Source organism: Lepidochelys kempii, chromosome 7 (genome assembly GCF_965140265.1).
Source record: "Lepidochelys kempii isolate rLepKem1 chromosome 7, rLepKem1.hap2, whole genome shotgun sequence".
Classification (NCBI taxonomy): domain Eukaryota; kingdom Metazoa; phylum Chordata; order Testudines; family Cheloniidae; genus Lepidochelys; species Lepidochelys kempii.
Window position 1 is genome coordinate 59,455,522 of NC_133262.1, and position 26,685 is coordinate 59,482,206.

Consider the following 26,685-nt stretch of genomic DNA (forward strand, 5'->3'; position numbering starts at 1 on the left):
TGCAGAGCTCTCCAACCATATGTGAAACATAATTTTAAAATACCATAACACTAAACATTCTGGGGGGCAGAGGAGGATGCTGAACTGGACAGAGGTTTAGGAATCAGTGTCCACATGGTGAATTACTGATTTATGAGAATGTTTATTAGTAGTAGTATTTTATATTTGTATCTCAGTAGCGTAAGAATGGCCACACTGGGTTAGACCAATGGTCCATCTAGCCCACTGTCCTGTCTTCCGCCAGGGCCAGGTGGTTCAGAGGGAATGAACAGGAGAGGGCAATTTTGGGTGATTCATCCTTTGTCATCCACTCCCAGCTTCTGGCAGTCAGGGATTTAGGGACCCACCGAGCATGGGGTTGTGTCCCTGCCAATCTTGACTAATAGCCATTGGTGGACCTATCCTCCATGAATTTGTTTAGTTCTATTTTTAACCCAGTGGAAGCCCCAGTCAGAGACCAGGACCCCATTGTGCTAGGCACTGTACAAACACAGAATGAAATGCAAGTCTGTGCCCTAAAGAGCTTACAATTATCTACATTAAAAGTTAAGGCTCAAATCCTGGGACAGTTCTTACTCTCCCCTTGTTCCCATGAAGTCACTAGGAGTTCTGCCAGAGCAAGGACCTAGTGAAATCTAGTTAAGGAGCTAAGGATTCAGCCCTCAAAATTTATTATTATTTTCCCTTCATTATCTACATTTTCTGTTGGCTGTGTTTCTTTTTTAACCCTTCAGGGTTGCCAGGGTGTTTGGGCATTAGCTTATTTGGGGGAATGCTGGTCTAGTGTTCAGTGAAGCAGATGGTGCTTGTATCAAGACCGAGTCTTGCATGTTGGGACCAGTAGGATCTACCGGCAGGCTGACTGCCTCCTTGCCTTCAGGATGGCTGTAGCTGCGCTGTAGACCAATAGCAAATGTCGGTAATGGAACCCGAGGCTCTGTTTGCACTTTGGGATGATGCAGGCACCACTTTCCCCATGATCCGGCACGGGGCTTTGGCTCGGCTCCAAGGTGGTCCCCAGATTTCTTCCACTAGATGCTACAGCAGCTACAACCCATCCCAACCAGAAGGAGGCATTGGCAATTGCCATATTGCAGACAGGTGGGGAGCAGGGGTAGTGGTGATTATTTGAACAGAAATGCCAAGCCAAGTTACCCAACACTCAGGAGCAGCCTGGGATGGGACAGTCTCCCCTGCAGGTTTCAGGCTTTTGCACACGTGCTAGCCAAACCACTATGCCTACCATTCTAGGTTACAGCCTAGACGTGTCCATGGAGGGGAGGCATACGAACCACATGCAAGCTTGGTTGCTCTGCATCTATCTATCGCTCTGTCCTTGGGGTGTTGTTGAACAGAGTGGGATTACAATTAGGTAAAAATCCCTACTGTTGAGGAACAGGTTCTGCTGGCCAGTTACAACAGCCTTGTATCAAAGAGAACATCACCATTCGGTGTCCGAGTGAAGGGCACCTGGGGTTCAGGAACACGCCCCGTTCTGCAAATCTCTGGGGTCATGAGGAATTTTGCAAAGTAAATTTTGTTCTTCAAAATGTCTCCCAGCTTCATTCTGTCTTGTAAACGATCGTCATCAGTCTCATGGAATTATTCAGTAATTTGGCCAAAATGTATGAATTTCTCTGTGACAGGTTCCCTGGGGTGCAGCTTGGAATTGGGGAAACCGCTGAGCTTACCAACCTGGGCTCCCTCTCACACTGTGAAGTTGTGACAAGTGTAAACCTCTCTAGGTACTGCACTTACACAGACATCCACAGGCAGGGACACACACAGCTGAGTTATATGAATGTTTTTGCCAGCCACTCAGCACCAACAACAGAGAGGCTCCAGCCAATTCCTCCAGCTCCCCAGCCTAGGACCCCAGAGCTGTACCATCTTGCACTGGTCAGAAACCTGAACAGTGTAAATTTATTACCCAGTCTGCCACTTCTATAAAGGAAAGTGGATGTGAACCAACCCTTGCAACCTGAGCAGATTTCCCAAGCACTTCAACCAAACTGCACTGTTTTAGGTAAAATATAAAACAGATTTAATACCTGCAGACAGATAGATTTTTAAGTGATTATAAGTAATAAGAGTACAGATCAAAGTTGGTTATCTAAGAAATAAAAGTAAAATCACAATTTGAGTTCTATAAACTAGATAGTATTTGAATCAAACAGTGTCTCACCCTGACGGATAGTACAAGCAGGTTACAGATCTTCCACATACAGTCTGGGACTCTCCTTCAGCCTGGGACCACCTCCCTAGTTCAGCCTTTTACCTCCAAACGTGTTTCCAGGTGTTGAGCTGGGGGGGGGGAAGAGAGGCCAAGCGGTGATGTCACTTCCCCTCTTTTATAGTCTCTTCCAGCTTGCTGGAAAGACCCTTTGCTATGATGTGAGTCAAGCAGTCTCCATTGTCTACGTGCTATCTCTGAGAAGTCTCCATTGTATACGGTTCCTTGGATAGTCCTTGGGAGTATGGTTTCCTTTAATGGGCCTTCAGTGCATCTGGCTCCTCCACTGTCGCACCTGAAAGACTGGTTGTGGGTGTTCCCAACTTTACAACATATTTCAGTAACACATGCACAGCAAAACTTCATATCTTCATCCAAAGGCATCATCGTTCCAACACTGGTATTGTGCCTATTCCTTTGGCAATACTTGACAGCCTCGGCTTTCCAACACCCGATGTTATTTTTCTTATTTCTTTGCTAGTTCTGATGCGTGAAGTTTACTTGCATGTACTGCCTCAGCTGACTTTTGTCCCTCAAGAGCAGAATGTAGTAAAAAATATCAGGCTGTTAACTAGAGCTGCTGGAAAATTTTCAAATGAAAAGTCATTTTGTAGGGAAATGGCCTTTTTTAAAAAAAACAATTTTTCCGATTTTTTTAATTATTTCACAATTTTATGTGATTTTTTTAATTGAAAATATTTTAGAAAACGTAATCAAAAATGGTTATCAGTGTTGTTCGTTTATCAAAAACTGGATTTCTCATTAAATGAAAAAGAACCGTTTTGATAAAACTTTTGATTAAAAAATGCAACAAAAAAAGTGAAGAACCTGCAAGTGAATCTGTTTCAAACCCTGCAAAATGAAATTCCAGAATTTTTGCTTTGAAATTCTAGATTTTTGAATAAAAAAATTCATTTTTTGATCAGCTCTTATGACAAAAAGAGTGGAAGAGAAATAAAATGAAGAAGGGCAAATGCCATAGATTACAACAAGGGCCTAACAGCCACAGGTGGTGTTGGTGGGATCCTGAAATAATGCTGCTTGGTGTGTTCTAGGGTGACATTGCCTCTTGTGCTGGATCCTATTTACATTTGTGGACCATCAACGGCCAGCCTCTGGCAAGCATCAGCACCGCCTGCGGCCTGGAAGAAGTCATTGTTTGCTGCTGCTTTGCTGAAGTAATGGAGTGGGACACATGTAGCGTCATCATCACGGGAGGCACAGATGGAATTGTGAGGGTAGGTGTCATGTTTTTGCTAAGCCAGCTGTGGATAAGAGGCAGAATTTCCCATACTGAGTGGGGCGACAATGGTTTTCATTAGCTTCACATCTCCCCCTAGGCACATTATGAACAGAGAGCGATAGCGTAACCCAGAACTGAAGTGGTGTAATTTGTGGTGCTGGTGTGGAAAACACTAAGTATTCGCCACAACAAATTTAGAAAGAAACCAAACGATGTCATTTTGTTTGAAATAGTCCTCAGAAATTTTCAGTACCAATTATTTTTTTCCAAAAACTGGAAAATTGTGTTTTTGACACAAAAGCTGACAAAAAGGAAAGAGTTCGTTTATCAAAAAGACATTTTTCATTGGAAAAAAAGTGTTTCAGTGAGTTGTTTTTCACCCGCTCTGATCATTTGGAACAGGGGGAAGGTTTGGGGGCAAAATTTTTCAAGAGGCCTCTCATCCTCCTAAGAAACTGTTTTGAAAATGCTGTTCATTCTGGTCTATTCCAAAGGCAAAAACAACATCGTTGATCAGAAGCGTGTTTAGGCTCCTACCTTCAGGCTGGTGGTTGAACTTCAACAAGGGAGTGCTCTCTCTGACAAAGTCCCTGTCTAATTCTCTAGCAATTGCATGGAACCCAGCAGGACAGCTGAGCAGGGACAGAGCAATACCAACCTCTGATCCAGCTATCGTACCTTTGACCTTATAGAGATTCTACGAGCCCCAGAATTGATGACTTACTTTCTTACACCTCTGCATTTTCTAACCCCTCCTTTCTTACCGACACAGTTATGGAAGACAGAATATGCAAAAGCCCCAGGCCAGGATGTTGGATCAGGATCACAAAAAGCCACAACAGAAGTTCTGGATAACAAAGGTACAACCTTACGATCCTGAAACGAAACACTGCTGTGTCGTGTGCACTGCATACTTGTGAAAGAGAAGCAGCTAGGGCTAGGAAAGGGTGTTGAGATTCAGAAAAACTGAGGGAACCCTCCTTCTCCATCCCTGACAAAACCTATCTAGATCTGAACCTGAATCACACTCTGGTGAAGGTCCTGAAGTGACCCATGGGTTTCCAGCCTTTGTGATGTCTTGGCTCTGGCGGGGCCGAATGCTGGGTGAGTTGCTGCTGTTGCGGTGACTGGTCCAAACCATGGCAGAAATGCTGGAGGCTGAGGGAGAATTCCCAGCCCCAGCTTCGCCAAAGGCTCAGGTAGAAGCATCGGAAAGTCCAAGTGCTTAGCCTCGCCTGACCCCAGATTGGAACCTCTTACACTTTGCCTGCAGTTAGTGAAGACCAGAGGCGGGCCTGAGCCTGGAGCCTGATCCAAACTGTCCTTGTGTCTGTGGGTTTGGTGGGTTCTCCTCTGCTACAGACACAAAGAAGGTCTCTCCCATGGGCATGGGGAGCACGTACCCTGTAAAAGGCACATGGCAGCGGAGAGGAGATGGCTTGAAATCCAGCTCTTGGACTGGATTGAGTTCACCTTAATGAGATGAGCTGTCTCTGGCAAGGAGCCTGCACACCGCTGCAAGGCAGGGCAGCTTCTCTCCCCCTCCGCCTGGAGGACAGGACCACTATGCCACAGTCAGCAGCCACAGTTCTTTTCCAGTACCTGCAGAGTGACTGTGGGTTCACCCCTCCCATCACTCCAGGACTCTGTGCAGCTCCCCATTCATTTCTGGGTCTGAGTCAAGCTCCTGTCCCTAATCTCAAGGTGCCACAGTGAAGCAGACACTAGCTAGCTTAGAGACATGCCTCTCTGGGATGCTGAAGCTGAGGGCAGAGCATCCTGGGTGTACATAAGAACGACCAGACTGGGTCAGACCAAACGTCCATCTATCCCAGTATCCTGTCTTCCAACAGTGGCCAATGCCAGGTGCCCCAGAGGGAATGAACAGAACAGGTAATCATCAAGTGATCCATCCCCTGTTGCCCATTCCCAGCTTCTGGCAAACAGAGGCTAGGGACACCATCTCTGCCCATCCTGGCTAATAGCCATTGATGGACCTATCCTCCATGAACTTATCTAGTCCTTTTTTGAACCCTGTTATAGTCTTGGCCTTCACAACACCCTCTGGCAAAGAGTTCCAGAGGTTGACTGTGTGTTGTGTGAAGAAATACTTTCTTTTGTTCGTTTTAAACCTGCTGCCTAATAATTTCATTTGGTGACCCCTAGTTTTTGTGTTATGAAAAGGAGTAAGGAAAAGGAGTACTTGTGGTACCTTAGAGACTAACCAATTTATTTGAGCATAAGCTTTCATGAGCTACAGCTCATTTCATCGGATGCATAGTGTGGAAAATACAGAAGATGTTTTTATACACACAGACCATGAAAAAATGGGTGTTTATCACTACAAAAGGTTTTCTCTCCCCACACCCCTCTCCTGTTGGTAATAGCTTATCTAAAGTGATCACTCTCCTTACAATGTGTATGATAATCAAGGTGGGCCATTTCCAGCACAAATCCAGGTTTTTGTGCTGGAAATGGCCCACCTTGATTATCATACACATTGTAAGGAGAGTAATCACTTTAGATAAGCTATTACCAGCAGGAGAGTGGGGTGGGGGGAGAGAAAACCTTTTGTAGTGATAAACACCCATTTTTTCATGGTCTGTGTGTATAAAAACATCTTCTGTATTTTCCACACTATGCATCCGATGAAGTGAGCTGTAGCTCACGAAAGCTTATGCTCAAATAAATTGGTTAGTCTCTAAGGTGCCACAAGTACTCCTTTTCTTTTTGCGAATACAGACTAACACGGCTGTTACTCTGAAACCCGAAAAGGAGTAAGTAACACTTCCTGATTTACAGTCCAGTCCAGTCCCTGGCTGTGGAGTTCCTTCCAAGTGGAGGTCAGCAAGGCCCTAGCCAGGGGCACGGAAACAGGGGAGGCCAGTGTGGCATAGCCCCATCACTTTTAAAAGCGAGAAGGCTAAGTAAGGTGCTTAGATACTGCCATGATGGGCCTTCAAAAATACCTAGACAGCTAGGGCAGGATTCCCTTCTGCCCCACCACCTTGCGTGCACACACAGCCATGTGCTAAGTTGGGGTGAAACGCTGCCACGCCAGGAGGGCTGCATTTCACCCCCACTCTTTGCAGGGGTGCAGAGCTACCCTGGGGCTCACTTCCCGTTTGTCTCACATTCCTAAAGCTCAGGCTTTAGGGTTTCAGCTGCCCAGGCATCAGGAAGGGAGTCTCATCCCGCCACAGTGTGTTCTGGGTTGTTCGTTTATGTCCGTCCTTTGATGCAACAGGGACGGCCACAGCTGGAGATGGGACATTGGACGGGCGGGCCAGGGCTCTGAGGGGGCACCGAGCTTTCTCCTTCTCAGGTGCGTGATTCGCTGGGTCCTGCTCATGTGCATAGGGTTTAACTGATCACCACAAGTGGGGCTGGAGGGAATTTCCCTTCAGGTCAGATTGGCAGGGACCTTGCAGGGGTTTTGCCTTCCCCCCACGGTGTGGGTGTGGGTGTGGGTATGGGTGTGGGTCACTTGCCAGGATTATTTGGGTATATATATATGGCTCCTTCTGGCCTTAGGCTCTATGCCTTTCCCCTCCCTATGCGAGCAGTCAGCCAGTCCTGCTGTTGCCCTGTTCTCCTCCCACCCTCTTTCATTTCCTCCCTGGCCCACTGAGAAGCCCCCTGCTGCCCTCTGGTGCCATCCCCATCATGGAGATCCATAGCCATTCCAGCAGGCCAGCCATGTGTCCCTGTCCTGTGCACTTGCCCCGCTCAGAGCTGCTCCTGACTGCCTGGCGCGCCAGCATGCACAGGTCAGAATGCAGGGCCAGAGTCCGGCCAGCCGGCACGGGGATCAGCATGACAAAGTGCTCAGCCAGCAGGGGCATCACTGAACATAAAGCACCAGACTGGGACCCAGGAGACCTGTTTTCTTTAGAAATGTTTGGGCAGAGTCAGGTCTGCATTGCCTCTCTGCTTTCCACCAAATAGTGTCCTTGCTTCCTGTCCTAAACCATGCTGCAAAATGGCTACACCAGGGGTCCTAAACTTGAATCATCAGGAGGGCCACATGAGGACTTGTACATTGGCCCGAGGGCCGCATCATCCCCGCCTCCCGCTGCCCCCAGCCCCCACTCCACCCCCGCCCCTGCCCACGGGGTGCAGCAGGGGGCTCGGGTGCAAGAGGGAGTGTGGGGTGCAGCAGGGGGCTCAGGGCAGGGTGCTGGGGTGCAGGAGGGAGTGCAGGGTGTGGCAGGGGTTTTGGGTGCAGCAGGGGGATCAGAGCAGGGAGTTGGGGTACAGGAGGGTTGGGGGTGTGGCAGGGGGCTCAGGGCAGGGAGTTGGGGTGCAGGCCCCAGGGGGAGGGGGAGCAGAGAACTCCGTGATCTGTTCTTGCCTGGGGGTACCTCCCCCGAAGCTCCCACTTGGGAGCTTGGCAGGCCACAGGGAACAACCCCATGGGCAGGATGCGGCCTGTGGGCCGCGTGTTTGAGGCCCCTGGGCTACACGTTCCACCCCAGAGGTGGCAGGGAGACCATTCCCCCACATGTGTGTGGACAGCGCTGTGAGAGCCTTGTGCTCTGTGAATGGTGCAGCATTACCGTGGAATGTGCATAGCCGGGGGAAGGCCTGCCCTGCCTTGGACATACGGGGCAGCACTTAGACACAATGCAATGGGCAGATCCTGCCTGGAGCTGCTGATGCTGCAGCCAGGGGAGCTCAGTACTCACCTGTGGCAGGATCAGGCCCTAAGTGAGCCCTGGTTACCGGCTCAATAAACGTAATGTGCTTAATAAACAATCCTACTGCAAAACTATTTACAAGAGGACACTGGCTGAAAGCCCCATTGTGTCCAAAGGGCCTGAGGAACTGCAGAGAATCTTACCATAACATCTGTGCTGTTGGCTGTAATAAAGTGCCCTGGCCTGATTCCAGGAAGGAGCCGTGCCAAACTCGACACCTGGCTGGAGGGACAGAGCCTGGCTCTGCTCAGGGTACTGCCTTTGCCACCCACAGTGAAGTCGGGAGGCTTTTCAAGGCAGTGTGAGGCCAGCAGGGGGCCCCTGGAGCCTGGGTTTATTTATGTTTCCCCAGCTGTATTCCTGAACAGCCAGTGGTTATGCTGAGCTGATGGCGAAGCTATTAAAGGTAGCTCCGCGAGCCGGAGGCCTACGATGTGTTGAAAGCTACAACGCTGTCATGGTAATAAAAGTAATCGGAGTTAAACGTTCCTGACCTAGCAGATACAGGCGCCAACGCCTGCCAGGGAGCTTTAAAGCAGGGCTCCCTTATTTTCCCTGGGTATTTTAAAATGCGTGTATGGGGGACAGAGAGAGAGCAAGAGAGAGACCAGGTATAATTTATAACATTTATTTTTGTGACTCTCATTGCGGAAGGCATTGGTGCTGAAGGCACTCTCTGTTTTTCCAGGATTAGGTTTACAGCTTGGTCATCTGCATACTAAGATATTCTACAGTAATCAGACATTGCGGGGGGAATTTTCAAAAGCACCTTGGTGACTTAGAAGCACAAGTCCCATTAATGGGACTTTGGCTCCTAACTCACTTAGGTAGAAGGGTTTATAAACACCTACACAGGACCATAGGATTTAGCAGATTGGATCAGTCCAGGGGTCCGGCTAGCTCAGTATCCCATCTGCAACAGTGGTCAGTACCAGCTGCTGTGGAGGAAAGTGTAAGAATCCTCACTTGCCAGTTGTGAGATAACCTGCCCCCCAAATTAAGTCTCAGCCTGGTTTCTAGTAGTCAGAAATTGACTTAAGCCCTGAAGGAGGAGATTTAATAGTCCTCCTACATTTTATTGGAACTAATTATGATACGTATGATATTTGGTATCCATATTAATGTCCAATCCATTTTTGAATCTTTGTAAATTCTTGGCCTTACTGACTTCCTGTGGCAATGAGTTCCACAGTCTAATCACATATATATAATTATGTTGGTAGATCTAATTACATAGGTATATCTTTATGCAAACTATGGCCACATTTTGGGCTTTAAGCCCTGGTCAGTCAGGAAGGGCTTCCAGAGCAGAATGTGTTTCCTGGGGGAAATCTGAAGGCAAGGAGAGCAGCAAGAGGGGTGTGCCGTCTGATCTTAAGCCAGAGAGTTGGGGCCAGAGGGCTGAAGGTGGGAGGTGCCTGCTTGCTCTAAGCTGGATTTCTAACTAGGGCTGAAGGCAGGGGAGCAGTGGAGGGGTTTACGTGATGATGTCTCCACACCAGAGAGCTGAACCCAGGGAACAGGGGGAGTGAGGGATACTTCCCTGGTAAAGATGATCTCCCAGCAGAGAGGCTGGGGGGTGGGGAAGTCCTGTTAGGAAGAGTGGAAGGGCTGGGATACCTGTCCTGGCAGAAGGACAGAAGAAGACTTATAGAGTCCCAGTGAGTAGAAGCTATCAGAGAGTGGAAGCTGAGGTATGTCAGGATGAGCTGTCCTGGGATGTACAGGGGGTGATAAATGGTCTTTGGTCTGTTTACACTATGGTTTTGTACTAAACTAGCCCCAAGGGGGCAACAGAGTCCTTGGGTTACTGGGTAGGGAAAACTGAGGCAGGTGTACCTGTCATGCCGTGGGCTGTCACAAGAGGGTGTTCTTGTCGGGGCCATCATATGTTAAACCCAGAGACTTTAGTTAGACTGAATCATTTCAGTCCTCAGGAGATAAAACTCTTGTGGCTGCAGACAAAGGATGGGAGAGACTGAGGTGTAGCAATGCCTGTAGTGGTGGCCCCTGCAGTGGCAGGGGATTGATTAGGTGAGATATGCCCAGAGGATCCCAGCAGGCAAACCTCACGCCATGCTGCAGAGGGAAATGAAAAAAAAATCCAAGATCCCTGCCAATCTGATCTGGGGAAAGTCCTTCCCACCCCCAAATCCAGCCATCACTTAGAGCCTGAGCATGTGAGCAAGAACCAGCCAGCCAGGCATCTAGAAAGAGGATCTGTCATTTTCTCACATGTGCACCCACAAGCAGCATCATTAATTATTAGCCAGTCGTGATGTTTAATTACAGCAACGAGACGCTTCCCAAAACTCTTCGAATGACTTCAGAATGATTTTAGATGGCCTAAATATTCCCACATCTCATTCTATCCATTAAAGGAAATAAACTTTAAGTCAAAATGTGGCGATTAAGAAGACTGAAGTAACAATGACTGAGTTACATTGTTGGGGGCGTGTGTGTGTGTGTCCGTGTGTGCATATGCACACGCACATTTAATTATCGGTTCTGTTATGAGCGGATTTAGATAAGTTGATGATACCGGGCTTTCTGTAATTTATTTTTAGTAGGCAATTATAGGCTGCATTATATCCTGGCAGCAAGGTATTCTGGGGCATCTTATTAAGCATAGAGCCAGTAAACACTGATGAACAATTTTGCTGAACTAGGCATGCAATTTAGAAAGCAATAATACACAAATCCAATTTAGCGCACAATTGGTACAGCCGCACGTCAGCACATGTAACTATCATCGCCGCAAATTAAATTGGGATGGGCCTATTCTGCAACAGCACAGGCCAAGATTAAATATATTTGTTCTCAACTTAACAACTTGCTGACCGTAAATAATCACGCACACACACCCACCCTTGCCCCACAAGCAGTTTCTAAATATTTATTCTGCAGGTAACAAGTGGGGGCAACATCTGCTTCTTTGCCGGGAGTTGAACATCAGCGTCACCTTGACTGGGAAACCAGCTAAGAATAATCCCACAGTGACGGCTCTTGCGTTAACCAGGTACAGTAATTTCCATTGCAATGTATCGTTTGTCCAGCAGAGGGCACAGTAGCAGCCCCAGTGATTCCAAGTGTCTGTCCTGAGTTATCGCTTATTTTTATTATTTCTTAAAATATCCACGTGTCCTAATAAGATGAAGCCATCCTGTGATATGGTCTTGTCAGCTCTCCCAAGCTAAGCATGGTCAGGACTCAGCTGGGAGACCGCCAAGGAAAGAACCAGCTGTTGTAGGAAGCTGTTCGTAGTTGCCACTCCTACCTCTGAATCAGGTTGAAACCGCTGGCCCAGTACAGTGCTAGGGGCCACTGGAGTTGCCATCTCTTGTCTTCGGGGAGATGTGAAAGTGAGGCTTTGACCAGAAGTGCTCTGTAAAGATCTTGTGATTTTATTCTCCAAAATGAAGAGGCTGTTGGACTCCAGTCAGATTCCCAGTAGCATAGCAAGTTAGCATTTGCCTCACTAACTACCTCCTGCCATTTCAGTTGGCTCCGAGGTTCAGCCTCATTTCCTGTCCTGTCCTGTCGCTATGCACTGGTAAACAGGTGCTGTGCTCCTCTCCAGAAGTGGTGGCTTTTCAGCGGTCAGCCAAGTGATTTCTGTAAACAGCATCACTAGATTGCAGGAACTTTGGGAGGGGGTGTATCTGTCCCCTGCACTTTTGAATCTTTTGGGGCTCCTGAGTGTGTACAGGATTTAGAGATGTCAGAGAATAACTTGATTCCTATCATTGTCTGCCAAACAGATTTATTGGGGGCTGTGCTTCATTGTATTGGAGATGAATGAATCTTCAAGCTCTTGGCAGTTCAGATCCAAATCCCAACTGGCCACAATGTCCATAATTGGCCAGACCAAACCTCGGATCCTAACCCCGTTGAACTCTGGGAAAGTTTTGCTCTGAATCCAACTCCAGCCTTTGGAAACTTGGACCTATATCTAGTTTACGTGAGAGTTATTCAGGCTTTAATGGTGGGCGCTCTCTGTCCCAACTGCTGCACAAACCAGAGAGCATCTCAAACGTGCAGCACCAGTTTTGCCTTTTGTTATTGAATGCTATCTTTTTTTTTCTTTTTCTTTTCTTTCCCAAGAAATTCCTCCAAGATCCTAGTTGGTGATGAGAGGGGGAGGATATTCAGTTGGGCTGTGGATGGGTAGGAAGAAACAACAAGGAGCTCTTGGTCTCCTCCAACCCTGTGTGGTGTCTATGGACGGAATGAAAATTATCCTTCAGAGTACACAAGATTTGTAAGGAAGAGCGGAGTGAAACGAATCTCAAGAGAGTCAGCAACCTGTAGGGTCAAGTTGGGAGCGGAAAAGGAATTTGACATCCTCTGATACAGCTCTGCCCTGTTATTAAAGTAAAAAGGTATGAAGGTCTAGTCCTGCCCCTGCCGCATATACAACCCCCGTCACTGAATTTGCCAATGAGAATCACTGCCAGTGGTATAATGCAGTGTGCGTGTTCTGTCTGCTGTGTCTCAGTGTCCCATCCTGCTTCCAGTGAAATCAATGGGAATTTTACCACTCTTCAACCGGAACAGATCTGGGCTCTGAATTGTGGGCCACTGTATAGAATACAGCAGGTAAATGCTATCAAAATGTGTTTAAAACTGATCCTCGTTGGCACGTGCATTTGAACTGCACATGAATTTCCTCTGTACAAAGTGGTTTTTGCGTTAAATAAAATCCAGCTGTTTATTTGTGTGGTTTAACAGGATGGTAATTGCTCAGTGTACTCAATTGATGGTGGTCTGTGTGTGTGGTTTTTTTTAACTTGGATCCAGAGGATGGTACGCAAACCTCGTGCTGGGATGTAGATTGAACCTCTCAGACACACTTCATGCTGGGAGGTTCCAACTGCAGGGCTCCCAGAGTGATCCTGGCTAGGGTTTAGATATTATGTCACTGTTCGGGGGGAAATTTCACCCACTGAAGTGGATGGAGCAGCAGCCAGGCACAGGAGCTCGGAGTGTGGCCCCCTGGAAGGCCAGGAGGGCGTTAACATGTGAAACCAGCTGGGACCTATGAAACAGTCTTGCTTGTGGATTGGTACTAGGGTTTCTAGAGGAGAAGATGATACACGTGCATTAGAGATGTCAGTGCTGTGCCGGGGGGGGGGGGGGGTGTCAGTCTATGTAGCCTGGAGTCCAGAGAATGATCTCTTCAGAGCCCCTTCCCGCCGAGCAGGGCTGACAGTCCATCCAGCAGGGGGCAGAGGTGGCACTCCTGCACCTCATTATTGCTAAGAGGTTGGTTTCCACCCATCTTGTGCTGCTTGGTCCTGGGCTGCACCCCGAGGGGTTCAGGAAGAGGGTGCCAGGGGCTGGGGACCGGAATCTCCCAGGTAAACATTTAATGCTGACCCGCTTCCTCACCGGCTGCTGCTGAGAGAAACGGAGGGAGAGGAGGAATCAAATGCAAGTTGAAAAGGAGAGAGAAGGAGAAGATCTCTCCTGCTTCTCCTGTTGCAGCTATCTTGCTGTAGCATCTGTGTCTGAGCCCCCAGCATCCACATGGTGTGCCGCCCCAGGCTTGGGAGCCTCCTGGGACCTAGCCAGGCCAGGCCCCCTATCACAGGGGCTTAGCTCATCCTGAACACAGGTCCTATGCAGAAGGGCCCTGAACATTGGTGGCGCCTGGAAAGACCCCAGCACTGGGGTGTATTTGCCCAATAGCACTGATACAGGTAAGCAAGTCTGGGGGGATGGAGGTGGATCAGCGTGTGGATTTATAAGGTGCTCCTCTGAATGAGGAGGATAAAAAGAAATGCTGGGCGGCTGTCTTAGTTCCTGAGCCTGGCCCATTCTGTGCCCACGAGGAGGCAGGGGTCCCACGTTTAAAGCTTGAATCATAACCTAAACGCGCAAAGGGCTGAATTAAGTTTGCACGGGCGGCCTTAAATCTGGCATGGCCTCACTTTTGAGTGGCTGACTTTGCAAAACCTATTAAGAAAACATTCTTCTCTCACAGTTCTTGGCTGTAATTTCTTCAATTTTTTTAAAAAAGGAAATCAGGGGCACCCAAAGCCCCACCTATTCCTCTGTGTACAGGGTCATGCCGTCCCCCAGCTGTTGAAGGACTCCTAAGCTAGCGATTAAGATTTTCAGCAGCACGGCGTTCCCTGAGAGACGCCAGCAATCCAGGCCCTGGAAGAACATCCCTCCTTAACAAAGTGCTTGTCTCCTGAAGCGCAGCAGGGAGAGGGAGCTAAATGAACTGGTGCCAAGAACCTCAAGCAAGAGCCTGGATCTCTAATGAGAGACTAGCCTGGGGGAAGGCTTGGATCGCCGGCAAACACCACATGTTCTCTCATGGGCGGGAAGTGGGTATCACTGTGAAAGAGTCCTCTCCCTTTGTGGGACGCTAGGCAGGGTGACCACAAACAAGGCAGCCAGAAGTGATTGAGCGCAGGTCCAGTGGCGTTGCCAGCAGGAACTGCTGAATGCCTGTGGGTTTCCTATGCTGTGCAGCCTCTGGCAAAGTGCTGGGGGGATCTGCTTCCTCTAGGCAGAGAGAACATGTAGATCAGCAGCAGTTTTTGCATGTCAGTTTTGCACAGCTCTGAGCTTCCGCTGCAAACCGGACAGTGACTCGCAAACTTTCTGACGGGTCGCTTATCCTACAGGCCAGCTTTCTAGCCATGGTACTTATCCCACCCTCCTTCCCATAGTATCCATGCACCTTACTGTCATTACAGTATCTAGTATCATACACCCTGTGAGGTAGGGCAGGGCTATTCTGCCCATTGGACAGATGAGAAACTGAGGCACAGAGGGCCTAAGGTCCAGATCTTTTCAAAGGTTTTGAGGCTCCTAATGTCCATTGATTTCAATAGAAGGTTTGAGCCTAAACATCGCCGAGGTACCTGACCACTGGACCAATCTTCCTCTCCTCTGATACAGACACCTCTGCCCTCTGGAAGACCATGGCCAGCGGGTGAAGCTTCCCCTTGGAGAGGCTAGCTCCCTGCCCGGTTTCTTCCAGCTGAGGCCTGCCACCCCTGCTCACTGCTCTCAGGCCCTCGCCATGGCCCCAGCCAGGGCCGAGTTCTAGACTTAGCCTCAACTGGGACCACAGCAGAGCTCTCGGCCCTGGCTGGAGCCCCGAGCCCACCCCCCATTCCACCGCTTCCACCCCCGGCCCCACCCCCATTCCGCCCCTTCTCCCAAGGCCCTGCCCCACCGCACACTCCTTCCCCTCCACCCCCGCTGCGGCCCCGAGACCAGAAAAGCTCTTTGCTCCCACTGTGGCCCTGAACCCCTGGCTGAGGAGATTTTTCAGGCTAGACTGGAACGACTGCCCTATACCCAAAAGGCTCCACATCCCTTTACCAGCCCTTTGACCTCCCATACCTGCCCAGCTGCTCTTTCAAGATAAGTATGGGGTGAATTATATTTTCCTGTTGATCTTGGCCCCTGGCTATCAATAAACTTGGCCAGGGCGCTGGTGGTTCGTCCTCTTGGGTGTTACCAAGACTACAGGGAAGCAGAGATGAGAAGGCCCCTAAAGTTAAGTAGGAGTTGATGCCTTGCTAATCATAGTAATTCCCTTCCTCACGCCCTGCCCCTCCAGTCCTTGCCCAGCCTCAGCTCTTTCCTTGGGGCTGCTGCCAGCTCCCAAGTTAGAAGCTGTGTCGAAAGCTGTGCCTGCAGAGCCCCTAGTTTCAGGGAGACATTTTGTCCCAGTTCCTTGCCAGTGCTGGGGAGCTCCAGAAATCCCTGCATCAAACCTGCCAGGACAGGGAAGTTGCTGTGACACCCAAATTCCCAGTAGCCAAGCTCTAAGCCACAAAGCAAATCTGGGGGATGGAGGTGGATCAGCATGTGGATTTATAAGGTGCTAACCCACCCTATTCATCTTAACATACGTTGTGTTGGTGAGACATTAAAGCACTGTAGGGCATAAGGTTCAAAAAGTCAAAAGCAAAATCCCAGCTCTTGAATGTGGAGAATCCAAACCCCAGTCTGGATCTGATCATCACAGCAGGCCCCAATGCACTGAGCCACGCTCCCAGATCTGAACCTGCAGGAACCCATGCTAACACAGCCTGCGTGAGAGAGGTGGAAAGGCGAGGGCCTGGAGCCCTGCATTTTCCTGCCAGCCCAATTTCTATCAACTCTACAAAGCCCTGTCACATGGTGACTGCGTGGCCAGCAGGGCAGAGGGTCCATGGCACCTACTGGAATTAACAGCTGGTGCCCAGCATCCCTGGAAAATCAAGTCACTCTGACTCTTCGGGCAGTGAGCTGCTGGGGCAGGGAGTGGGAGTGGTGATGTGGTTTCTCAAAAACAACAAGGAGTCCGGTGGCACCTTAAAGACTAACAGATTTATTTGGGCATAAGCTTTCATGGGTAAAAAACCCACTTCTTCAGATGTGGTTTCTGGCTCTCCCTGCATTCAGACGCACATCACCTAAGGATCAGGCTAATTGTCACCTTACCACTTTCAGCTGCCAGAAGAGTGTGCAGTAATTACTGTCATCAGAGTCATCAGGGTTGCTGGGAAGGCCGGGAGAGGGGCTGGAACTGATGGAAGGCCAGCCTTCTTTGTGTGCTCTCTTTACAGGAAGGTTGTCATTAGTATCAGTTAGAGGCCAACGCTACCCGAGTTTTATGAGACACCTGGAAATTTGATGCACAGGATTTTTAAAGGCACAGACCCAAGCCAAGCGTAACAGAGAGGGCCGCATGGTGCGGGCGAGTAGAACCAGCCACGCGGCGGCAATACGGATGTGTGGAGAAACCTTGGGGAGCAAAGGAAGGGGTTGCTGCTGTTAGTGATGAACAAAGGTAGCGGATGTGGGGATCACTGACCCACGCGCTCACGTTTACACGGCACGTTTCATGCCAAATCACTGTACTAACTCCATGCTGTGTGTATGCAGCACTGGTGCAGGGCAGCCACTCCTAGGGCAGGGGGTGGTGAGCTGGCAAACCCCTGCTCTTAGAAACAGCATCAGGTTTTCCAGTGACTATCCAGAATGGGGGAGACACACACACACCCCATGTGGGGACTGTGGCTGAGCAAATAACTGATTATGCAGCTCGGGGGCTGAACCAAAAAAATCAGCAAAAAATATTGGCTTGGAGCAAAAAAACCCACCCAAAATGAAGCAAAGCTGAAAAAACCTGAAGTGACACTTTTTTGGGTTTCATTTTGTTTCAGTTTTGGTTGTTTTTCAGCCCCAACCCTTTTTAAAAAATAGAGCTAAATTTTGAAACCAAACAAGTCAAAATGTTTCATTTTGAAACAGCTGAAATGAATGTTTTCGGCTCTTTGGTGAAACTATTCATCAAATTCAGCCCTAATTAGTGACTGGTTTTGGTGCACTGAAAAAGGCAGCATTTTGAACTCACCCTGTGCCACTTCTGGGTGTGTTTCGTTGCTCGCTTTGTCTTGGTGGGGGATGCCTCTGGAACACTCCCATTGCCCTCACCTCTGCAGAAATGGCAAGGGGCTTGCATTTATGAAATACTATATTTAAGAAGGGAGAAAGGGTTCTTCTTTCTAAATGTGTCATTGAAATAGTCCCATTAAATGCAGGCTGGCTTGGAAAAAGTATCCTAAATATGCATCATGGGGCACCAGGTTTATTGGCTCTCAGCAGCTTCACATCAAACCTGCTCAGATTACAAGCAAAAGGATTTCTTTTTTACCCAGCTGCCAGCCCTGCAAACAGCCTGGGATCTGAGAGTCAAGCTGGGCTACTTCTTTCTTATTCATCATTAGTGTCAAAAGCTCTGCAGGCCAATTTATGACAGCAGTGATATCTGTTTGACCCTGTGAGCTTCAATGGGCTTAGGCTGATTGAGAATCATCAACAGAATCCTGCCAATCAGGAACAGACTCCCACATGCTTGTTCTCATCTTTACTGGTTCTATGGGACAAACCACAGTGAAAAAAACCGTAAAAACGTATTTGAGTCACTAAAGTCACTGAGACTCTCATACATACAGGGGGCGGATCTGTTAAGTAAGAAAGTGCCATAGTTGCAGATGTGCAGCGTTGTTGTAGTCGTGTTGGTCCCAGGGTATTAGAGAGAAAAGGTGGGTGACATAATATCTTTTATTGGACCAATTTCTGTGGGTGAAAGAGACAAGCTTTTGAGCCACACGGAGCTCTTCTTCAGGTCTGGGGACTGCACTAAGCGCAGGTCTACACTGAAAACGCTGAATTGGCACAGCTGCATGGAAACCGTTCTCCCATCAGCATAATAAAACCACCTCCACAAGTGCCAGTAGCTATGCTGCCGGGAGAAGCGCTCCTCTTGACACAGCACTTTCTACACAAGAGGTTAAGGCTGGTAAAACTACGTCGCTCAGAGGTGTGGATTTTTCACACCCTTGAGCAAGGTAGTTAGGTCAACACAGGTCTGTAGTGTAGACCTGACCTCAGAGTGCCACAGCTAAAAACAACGTGGACCAGATTGTTTAGTGTAAGGGATGTACACATATTTCAAGGGACCATTCAAGGTGAAGTGGCCTGTTAACACCTCTCTGGTCATAGAGAAGAAAGGAAGGAAAAAAACGCTGGAGGTGTGCGGGGGTTTGTGGGTTGATGCAATAAGCTATAAATCCAGTGTCTCTGTTCAGTCCATGGTTTTTAGTGTCTAGCAAAGTTATGAATGTAAGCTGTCAGGCTCGTCTTTTGAAAGTCTTGGGCAGTTTTCCATTGAGGATGAGGACTTATAGGTCTGATCTAGAGTGATCACTTTGCGAGAAGTGTTCACCCACAGGTGATGGGGTGTTTTTGTCTTATCATTTCCCTGTGTGAGTTCATTCAAGAGCGTAGCGATTGTCTGGTTTCACCCACATAGTTACTATTGGGGCATTTAGTGCACGGGATGAGGTACGCCACGTTGTGATAGTCATGTGTAGGACCCATGGATCTTGAAAGGTGTGTTGTGGGGGAGTGGGGTGCTGATCATTGTAGCAGTGAAGATACTTATACAGGTTTTGCATCTGTTGCTCTGACAGGATCTGGTGCCGCTTTGAGTTAGTGTGTCTTGGTCCAGGGAGAGCTTGCGTCTGATGATGAGTTGTTTGAAGGCCAGTAGAGGGAGTTCAAGAAAGATTTCTTTCAGGATGGGAGTCCCCATCGACTGTAGGTTGCAATTGTTTAAATGTACCCTGTATGGGTTCCGGTGTGGGGTGGTAGGTGAAAACTAGGGTTGTGTAGTTGGAGGGGATTTTATTTCTGCATTGAAGCAGGTTATCTCAGGATATTTGGGTGGCCCATTCCATGACATGATTTACTTCTCTGGTGGAATGTCCTTGTTTTGGTGAAGGCAGTTTTAAGTGTGTTAAGGTGTGTATTCTGGACATATTCTGCAGTATCTGAGTGCCTGGCTGTAGATAACAGATTTCTGGGTGTCCTTGAGTTGGTTGCTGGATCTGTGAATGGAATCTGGATCTGTGGCAATCCTTGGATTTCTTGTACATAGTTTTCTGTAGGGTTCCATTGTTGAAGCTGATCATGGTGTCCAGGAAGTTGCTGCTGGTGTGGGAGTACTCTAGAGAGAGTTTGAGGGATGGGTGGTGGTTGTTGAAGTTGTGGTGGAAATCTATGAGGGAGTTTAGGTTGTCTGTCCAGATGATGAAAACATCATTGATGTACCTCAGGTATATCACTGCTTTTGTGGTGCGTTTGTCCAGAATTCTGCCTCAATACAGAGCCATCCTAGTACCCCTGGCTGTTCCCATGGTTTGGACAAAGTGTTGTTAAATGTAAAATTGTTATGGGTGAGGATGAAAGGGGTGAGTTTGGCGGTGTGTTTTTGGTGGAAAGCTGAGGGTGGTCCACTGTCCACTGTCTACTTGCAGAGTCACTTTGGGCCAGACCCCCAGCCGGTGTGATCAGGTACTACACCAATGTACATTAGGGTCTATTATTTCTGAATTTTGGCTGTTTTGCTATCAGCCTCTGCCTTCGTTTGCAAAGCTAGTCTGCCTCCTTTCCCAGACCTGAGGAAGTGCTCTGTGTGGTTTGAAAACTTGTACCTTCCAGCAGCAGAAGTTGGTCCAATAAAAGATATGACCTCACTCACCGTGTCTCTCTCAGATCCTGGGACCAACACAGCTACGACAACACTGTAAATAGCATGACACTCGTTGATCTCATCAGTTCAAGGTATCAGTTGCAGACTACATGTCATCCAATGCCATATGGTTCTCTTTGGCTTCCGATGGGGGATTTTGGGTAGCTCTGAGGGTTTTGGATCCCAGTTCTGAGCTGAATATGCATTTGATATTTGGGATGTATATTTATAAGCCCTTCTTTGTGCCATGCCAGAGCTGTGATAAGTGGGAGTAGGCCCTCTAGAAATCTACTCAAGCAGGTCTAATTGTACCAAATAGAACGGCTCAGTAGAGTGGAAAATAGTCCTCATATATCTAACTGAAGAAGATAATGACCTTTTAAATAACAGAAGCAATTTTATTTCAATACCCCAATTACTCTGAACTCTCAAATGTCAAAGTGCTGGGCACTTTCAAAATAACTTAATTTAGACATTTATAGCACTTGGACACTGCTAGTTTCTTATCTAACCTAATTATGGGTTGTACAGGAAATTGCAAAGCATCCCAATTAATGTTATTTTTTATAGTGATACATAGAAGCGGCCTTTGACATTTGCCGCCATCTCGCGCGCCATGATTTACTGAGTAGGGTTTTTGATTTAGCTCCCTTGAAAGACGAAGCCCTTCCAGTCTCTGGTATCGCTGGGGAGCAGCTGAAAAAACTGGTGGCAGAAGTGGCTGTGATCCTGTCTTGCTGATGGCCTCCATCTAAAGGACATGCTTGTTTCCATGAGAGCAGAGCGCCTTTCCGTGGGCAGGGCACTCTGTGCCGTGCATATGATAATAGTGAACGCTCACTTCACTGACTGACGGATTCTCACAGGCCAAGGCACCCAGGGAAGAGACATCCCTGTTTTGACTCTCTTGTGCTATGATGGCAGCATATGGGGGCTGTGAAAGCCTCTTAGCTGGCTGAATGAAAAAGACCTCCTCACACAGGTACTCTGTAATTCCCTTCTCCCCATGTAGGGGGCAGGATTGAGGTTGGAGGGGTTGAGGCCATAGCACACAGTGGTAAAGGGTATTCTGGGCAGCCTGCTATAACTTAAAGCAGCTATCGGAGCTGCTTTAAGTTATTCCAGGCACCACACCAGCACAGAATGAGCAGGGCAAAAAGATCCCTTTTAGGGATCAATCTTCTGGTATGCTCAGCGCACAAAGTGCCCATGGATTTCTGTGCAGGACACAGGCACCAGCAGTTTGCAGTGTCAGACTTTTGATAATCAGGAGGTTGAGCTGCTTATTATAGGCAGGGCTGGTAGCGCCACCTATTATTATTAAGGTTGCCTGACGCTTCCCATTATAAGACCCTGTTTTCAGTTGCTTAGAACTTTGCAAAACTTTCACTGTTTGGGCTGAAAGTTTACATACCTGGTGTGTGCCTCAGGATTATTTTGTTTTTTTGAAAATTTCAGCCAAAACAGTTTACCTGTTTCCAAAGAATTCCGCTAGGGAAAAATACAATGCTTTGCAATGTTAAAAAAAAAAAAATCTGGCAAGCTTTTCTTTGACCAGCCTTAGTGCCCTTTTGCTGTGCTGGATTTGAAATTTGGCAGGAGGTATGTGGCTTTTTGCCAGGGATGGCCATGTCCCCCTGAAAATCCACCCAAGTTTGGCCAAGATATAAACCTTTGAAAATTGTAGTTCACACATGCTCAGCAGAGACTTCTTTGATTTTAGCATTTAAAATCAGTGAAGAGTCTGTGCTCACTGAGCATGCTCCATCCCCTCACAGCTGTTGTGTGTGACCAGACTCTGCATGCAACTGAAGAACAATTGAACATGCTCCAGCCAGGGGCTGAAGGGCTGAAGCTGGACTTGCGCTGTAACAGCTGCACCAGGCGGGGTTGGGGCTGGGCACCAGAACTGAGAGCAAGGAGCCTGTCTCTCCTGTGCTTTTGATGGCCTCTGCTGGCACCTAGGCAGCATGGAGGAAGAGGCTGTGAGATTCAAATACAGAGGGGACAAGAGAGGGACCTTGGTGGGAGGGGGAATAGATTGGGAGCCAGGGAAGGTAAGAATGGGACTGGAGGCAGGGGGTGAGGGAAAGTGGGACTGGGAGTTGGGGGTGTGGGGAGACTGGGACTGGATAGGCAGGGAGACTGGAGTGGGAGCCAGGGAGGCAAAAGGGACTAGGAGCCAATGGATGGGGGAAGGCTGAGACTGGGTGCAGAGCCGGGACGGAGACTGGAACTGGGGAACAGTGAGGTAGAGGGTAAGAGGGGGCTGGGGAAAGGGCCAATGGATCTGATGTGGCACTGAGGCAAAGAGACGGGGACAATGAGCTAGCTGGGGAGGACATGGAGACTGGATGAAGACACGGGGATTGGGAGCCACTGGCACTGTTGGCAACTGAAGGCGGGGGAGGGAGACAGCTTGGATGGGGAGATGTGAGGGGACTGGGACGGCCTGGTTTCTTTTGAACGTTTCACCAAAATTGACACTTTCCCATGGGATGTTTTGAGCTGAGGAATCGGCATTTTCCGATGTGACTCTGTTCTGGCGGGAAATTTCTGACCTGCTCTAGCTGCAACACACTCTGAGCAGCGGGCTGCACTAGCTCTGGCTTTAGTGACTGACTGCAGACTCCATTTCCTGAAGCCCAGTGAGCCATCCTTTCTGGTACTGCTGGAAACCACCATGTGTTTCTGATCAGACTGTCCCTTTCTCACACACCCCTTTGGGGAAGGCATTTCCCCTTGGGGTAAAGGAGAGACTAGAGATTGGCCTGAGCTACACAGCTGACATTTGGATCCAGTCTGCCCAAAGGGAACCAGCCCTGACCCACTAAGGTCAGTGGAATGGGTGTCTCTTTCCAGGAGACACTCTAGCGCCGCCAAAAGTTATGGGCTTAATGCGGGAATTGCTGGGTGAAGCTCTGAGGCCTATGTTACGCAGGAGGTCAGGGTAGATGATCACAACCGTCCCTTCTGGCCTTCAAAGCTATGAATCCATGTTCACTGAGACCTGAGAAGTCACACACTGCCTCTGTCTTGGTCAGATTCCTGCTGTGCCAATGCAATTCGTGTGTGTGTGGGGGGAGTTCTGTGCGATGAGGTGTGGAAACTCCACGCTGGCACTGAAAGGGTTAGGGGAGCTGGAGAGCTGAATTAGTGCACCTGGAGGGTATGTGAGGTTTAGTGAACAATGAGACCCAGCTGAGGAGGAGCGGGGTGGCTGATTTACAGGAAGGGAGGAGCTGCCGGAGGGAGCTGGTATCCTAGGATGGGCTTTGGAGGGAGAAGGGGGACCCCAGTGAAGGAGCCCTGAGGGTCAGTGGCCTGAGAGAAGCCAGGCTGAAAGTCCTGGAAGGCAGTGCTCTGTAGCAGAGTGGGAAAGTACAGTGCAGAGCCTGGGAGGGAGGGGATGAGTTTGCTAAGGATTGGGCCCAGGAAGGGTGGGATAGTTCAGTCCTATGTGTTTCGTTTGGACTTGGTTCTTCTGCTAGATCACATTCTGTCCCAGCCCTTCCAGGGCACCCCAAGTCACAGGAAGAAGTGGACCACTAGCAGGTGTTTGGTGGAGACAGCTGTGGAGAAAGCCCCTGCAATGCCATGGCCAGCCATGCTCTTTTACCCTTTATGGTTAAAATCTTCTGGTAGAGAGACAGCAAGAGACCAGAGTTACCTGCCAAAGAACCAGATTAAAACAGGGTTGTTGGCTTTTGTAATGGTTGCAAAGTACTTTGAGGGCTAAGCGGCTATAGATGTGGAAGAGGAGAGATTAAAAAGACTGGGACCATTCAGTTTAGAAAACAGGTGATTGAGGGGGGATATGAGAGAGGTCTATAAAGTCATGAGTGGTGGTGTGCACAAAGTGAATAGGGAATGGTTAGTCACTTTTTCACAGAACACAAGAACCAGGGGTCACCAATGAAATTAATAGGAAGCTGGTTTCCAACAAACGAAAGGAAGTACTGCCAGGGGATGTTGTGAAGGACAAAAGTAGAACTGGGTTAAAAAAGAATCAGATAAATTCATGGAGGATAGGTCCATCAATGGCTATTAGCCAAAATGGTAAGGGACGCAACCCCATGCTCCGGGTTTCCCTAGCCTCTGACTGCTAGAAGCTGGGAGTGGATGACGGGAGGGATCACTTGGTAATTGCTCTGTTCTGTTCATTCCCTCTGAAGCACCTGGCACTGTTAGAAGACAGGACATTGGGCTAGATGGTCCTTGGGTCTGACCCAGTATGGCCGTTCTTATAACTGGCCATTGGCTTGTGTAATGGTTGTAAAGTGCTTTGAAGCCTTAAATAGAAGCTGGTATAAAAGTGGAATTGTTATGGTATTGTAACTTAAATGATTCCCATAATACACTGTATTCAAAAGCCATGAGGAATAGATAATATCCATCATAGGCGCCGACTTCTACTGGTGCCAGTGGGTGCTTGACCCCCCCCTCTGTCCCTGGCCTCACCCCAACTCCACCCCTGCCCCGCCCCCTCCATCCCCCATTCCAACCCCTTCCCCAAAGTCCCCGCCCCAACTCTGCCCCCTCCCTGTCCCTATTCCGACTCCTTCCCGAAATCCCCACCCCAGACCCACCTCTTCCCCGCCTCCTCCCCTGAGCGTGCCACGTTCCCGCTCCTCCCCCGCCCCTCCCGGAGCTTGCTCCAGCTGTTTGGCGGCGGCAAGTGCTGGGAGGTAGGCGGAGGAGCGGGGACGCAGCGCACTCAGGGCAGGAGCCGGAGGAGGAGGTGAGGCGGGGCTTGGCATTGAGCTTGGCTGCCGGTGGGTGCAGAGCACCCACTAATTTTTCCCCATGGGTGCTCCAGCCCCGGAGCACCCACGGAGTTGGTGCCTATCATCTCCCTTACATATATAATTCTGCCAGTCATCTCACATGGACCTCTCTGGTACAAAAATGTTGCCTCTTAGTTTTTGAGGTGATAAGAAAAATCTCCTGGCACGCTCTAATTTCAGTTTCCTTAGTTCCTGAGCCCAGCCACTTTAACAGAAAGCATCATATATGTTTGCTGGAGAGCTGCCCATCCCACCACTGTCTATCTTGGATGAGGTGTGGGAAAGGTTTTGTAACAGAAACAAAGTCCAACATGCTGTAAATGCTGCCTCCTGCACTCCATCGGTGGCAACTGGCGTCAGATTCTCTCCCATTCTTGTGGGTGGGCTCCTATGTGTTGCTCAGACCATCAAATGCTGCCCCATTCCCTGGGGTAGTCTGAGGGCAAATGGCAGAGGGAGGCAGCCATGGCAACATTTTTTATTCGGATAGATCGGGTGGCCGATGTGAGCTGTGTGCAGGATGTGGAGTCAGCAGTGGCTTTCTTCCTGAATGATTTTGGCTGCTTTAATAAAACTTTATAGCACCTTCCAATTGAGTCCTCAAAGCATTTTCCCAACACGAATTAAACTAACCTCACGGTACCCCTTTGATACGGGTGTTTATTGCCATTCTACAGTTGGGGAAACTGCAGCCCGACAAGGCAAGGTGACTTGCCCAGGGTCACACACACAACTGATCTCAGAGCCAACAATAGAGCCCAGGTTTTCTGACTCCCAGACCCTGCCCAGCCATTTCAATCTGTTAGGACTTCCTACTGTAGCTATGCTGGCCTCTTGGCAGCAAGTCGGCCAGGAAGAACAACTGCATGCACTAGTGGGAGTACACTTACTTCCTCTGGAACTACTTGTTCCTAACCCACAGGCAGGATTCTCACTGGAAACCATTAGTCTTTCATATAAGGCATAATACAATAATATGACTCCTCCCTTTACACCACATCATTCACTAATGAAATGCAGCTTTTGCTGGGGTGGAACAACACATAGCATCACTACTGTGTCCTAGTGGAGAGGGCACTGGAGTGGGAGTCAGGATTACCTGCTTTCTAGACAAAGCTCTGGCACTAGCCTGCTCAGCAACCTTAGGCAAGTCACGTCTCTATGTGCCTCAGTTTCCCCATCTATAAAATGGGGATAGTAATACTGACTTCCTTTGGAAAGTGCTTTGAGATCTACTCATGAAAAGCGTGACGTAATAGGTAGGTGGTATTACTAAAACACAGGAAGTCCAGGAGAATAATTGCAACTGCAGGAAGCATTAAGGACAGAAGAATGGAATTACACATTTTATCCTGCACACTGGGACTAAACACCCCAGTCTTGCAAACGTGCCATGGGGTAGTCATATCCCGATTCTGCAGCCCTTATGCACGTGAGTTGAGGTCCAGGGGAGCACTCAAGGAAGCAGAATTGGGCCCACAAATCACTATTGGGGCAAATATTTGAAATGTCCATCTTATCCGGTACAGCACTCTTTAGCACCATGCTGGGATGCTGATTCTGAATTACCCAGCTCTGCTTCCTGCAGCATCTTTATTAACCCAGTCACATCCTCGGGCTCTTCTTTTGGGTTTTATGCAGGCAAAACTCCCCTTTACTTCAGCTTG

General features: G+C 48.7%; 1 protein-coding gene across 8 annotated transcripts in view; it reads left to right on the top strand.

The window, feature by feature from the left end:
* The window catches only part of WDFY4 (WDFY family member 4), a 247,143-nt gene extending 234,251 nt beyond the window's left edge, over positions 1 to 12,892 (top strand). For 7 of the 8 annotated variants that reach the window (XM_073353062.1, XM_073353061.1, XM_073353064.1 and 4 more), the window contains 5 exons: positions 3,289 to 3,471; positions 4,249 to 4,336; positions 6,724 to 6,801; positions 11,084 to 11,195; positions 12,281 to 12,892. In XM_073353062.1, the coding sequence (XP_073209163.1) occupies positions 3,289 to 3,471; positions 4,249 to 4,336; positions 6,724 to 6,801; positions 11,084 to 11,195; positions 12,281 to 12,347 (528 nt within the window). In that variant the 3' untranslated portion in view covers positions 12,348 to 12,892. The remainder of the gene's footprint in view (positions 1 to 3,288; positions 3,472 to 4,248; positions 4,337 to 6,723; positions 6,802 to 11,083; positions 11,196 to 12,280) is intronic. The other variant, XM_073353065.1, reaches the window with a different exon arrangement.
* Positions 12,893 to 26,685: the final 13,793 nt, after the last annotated feature.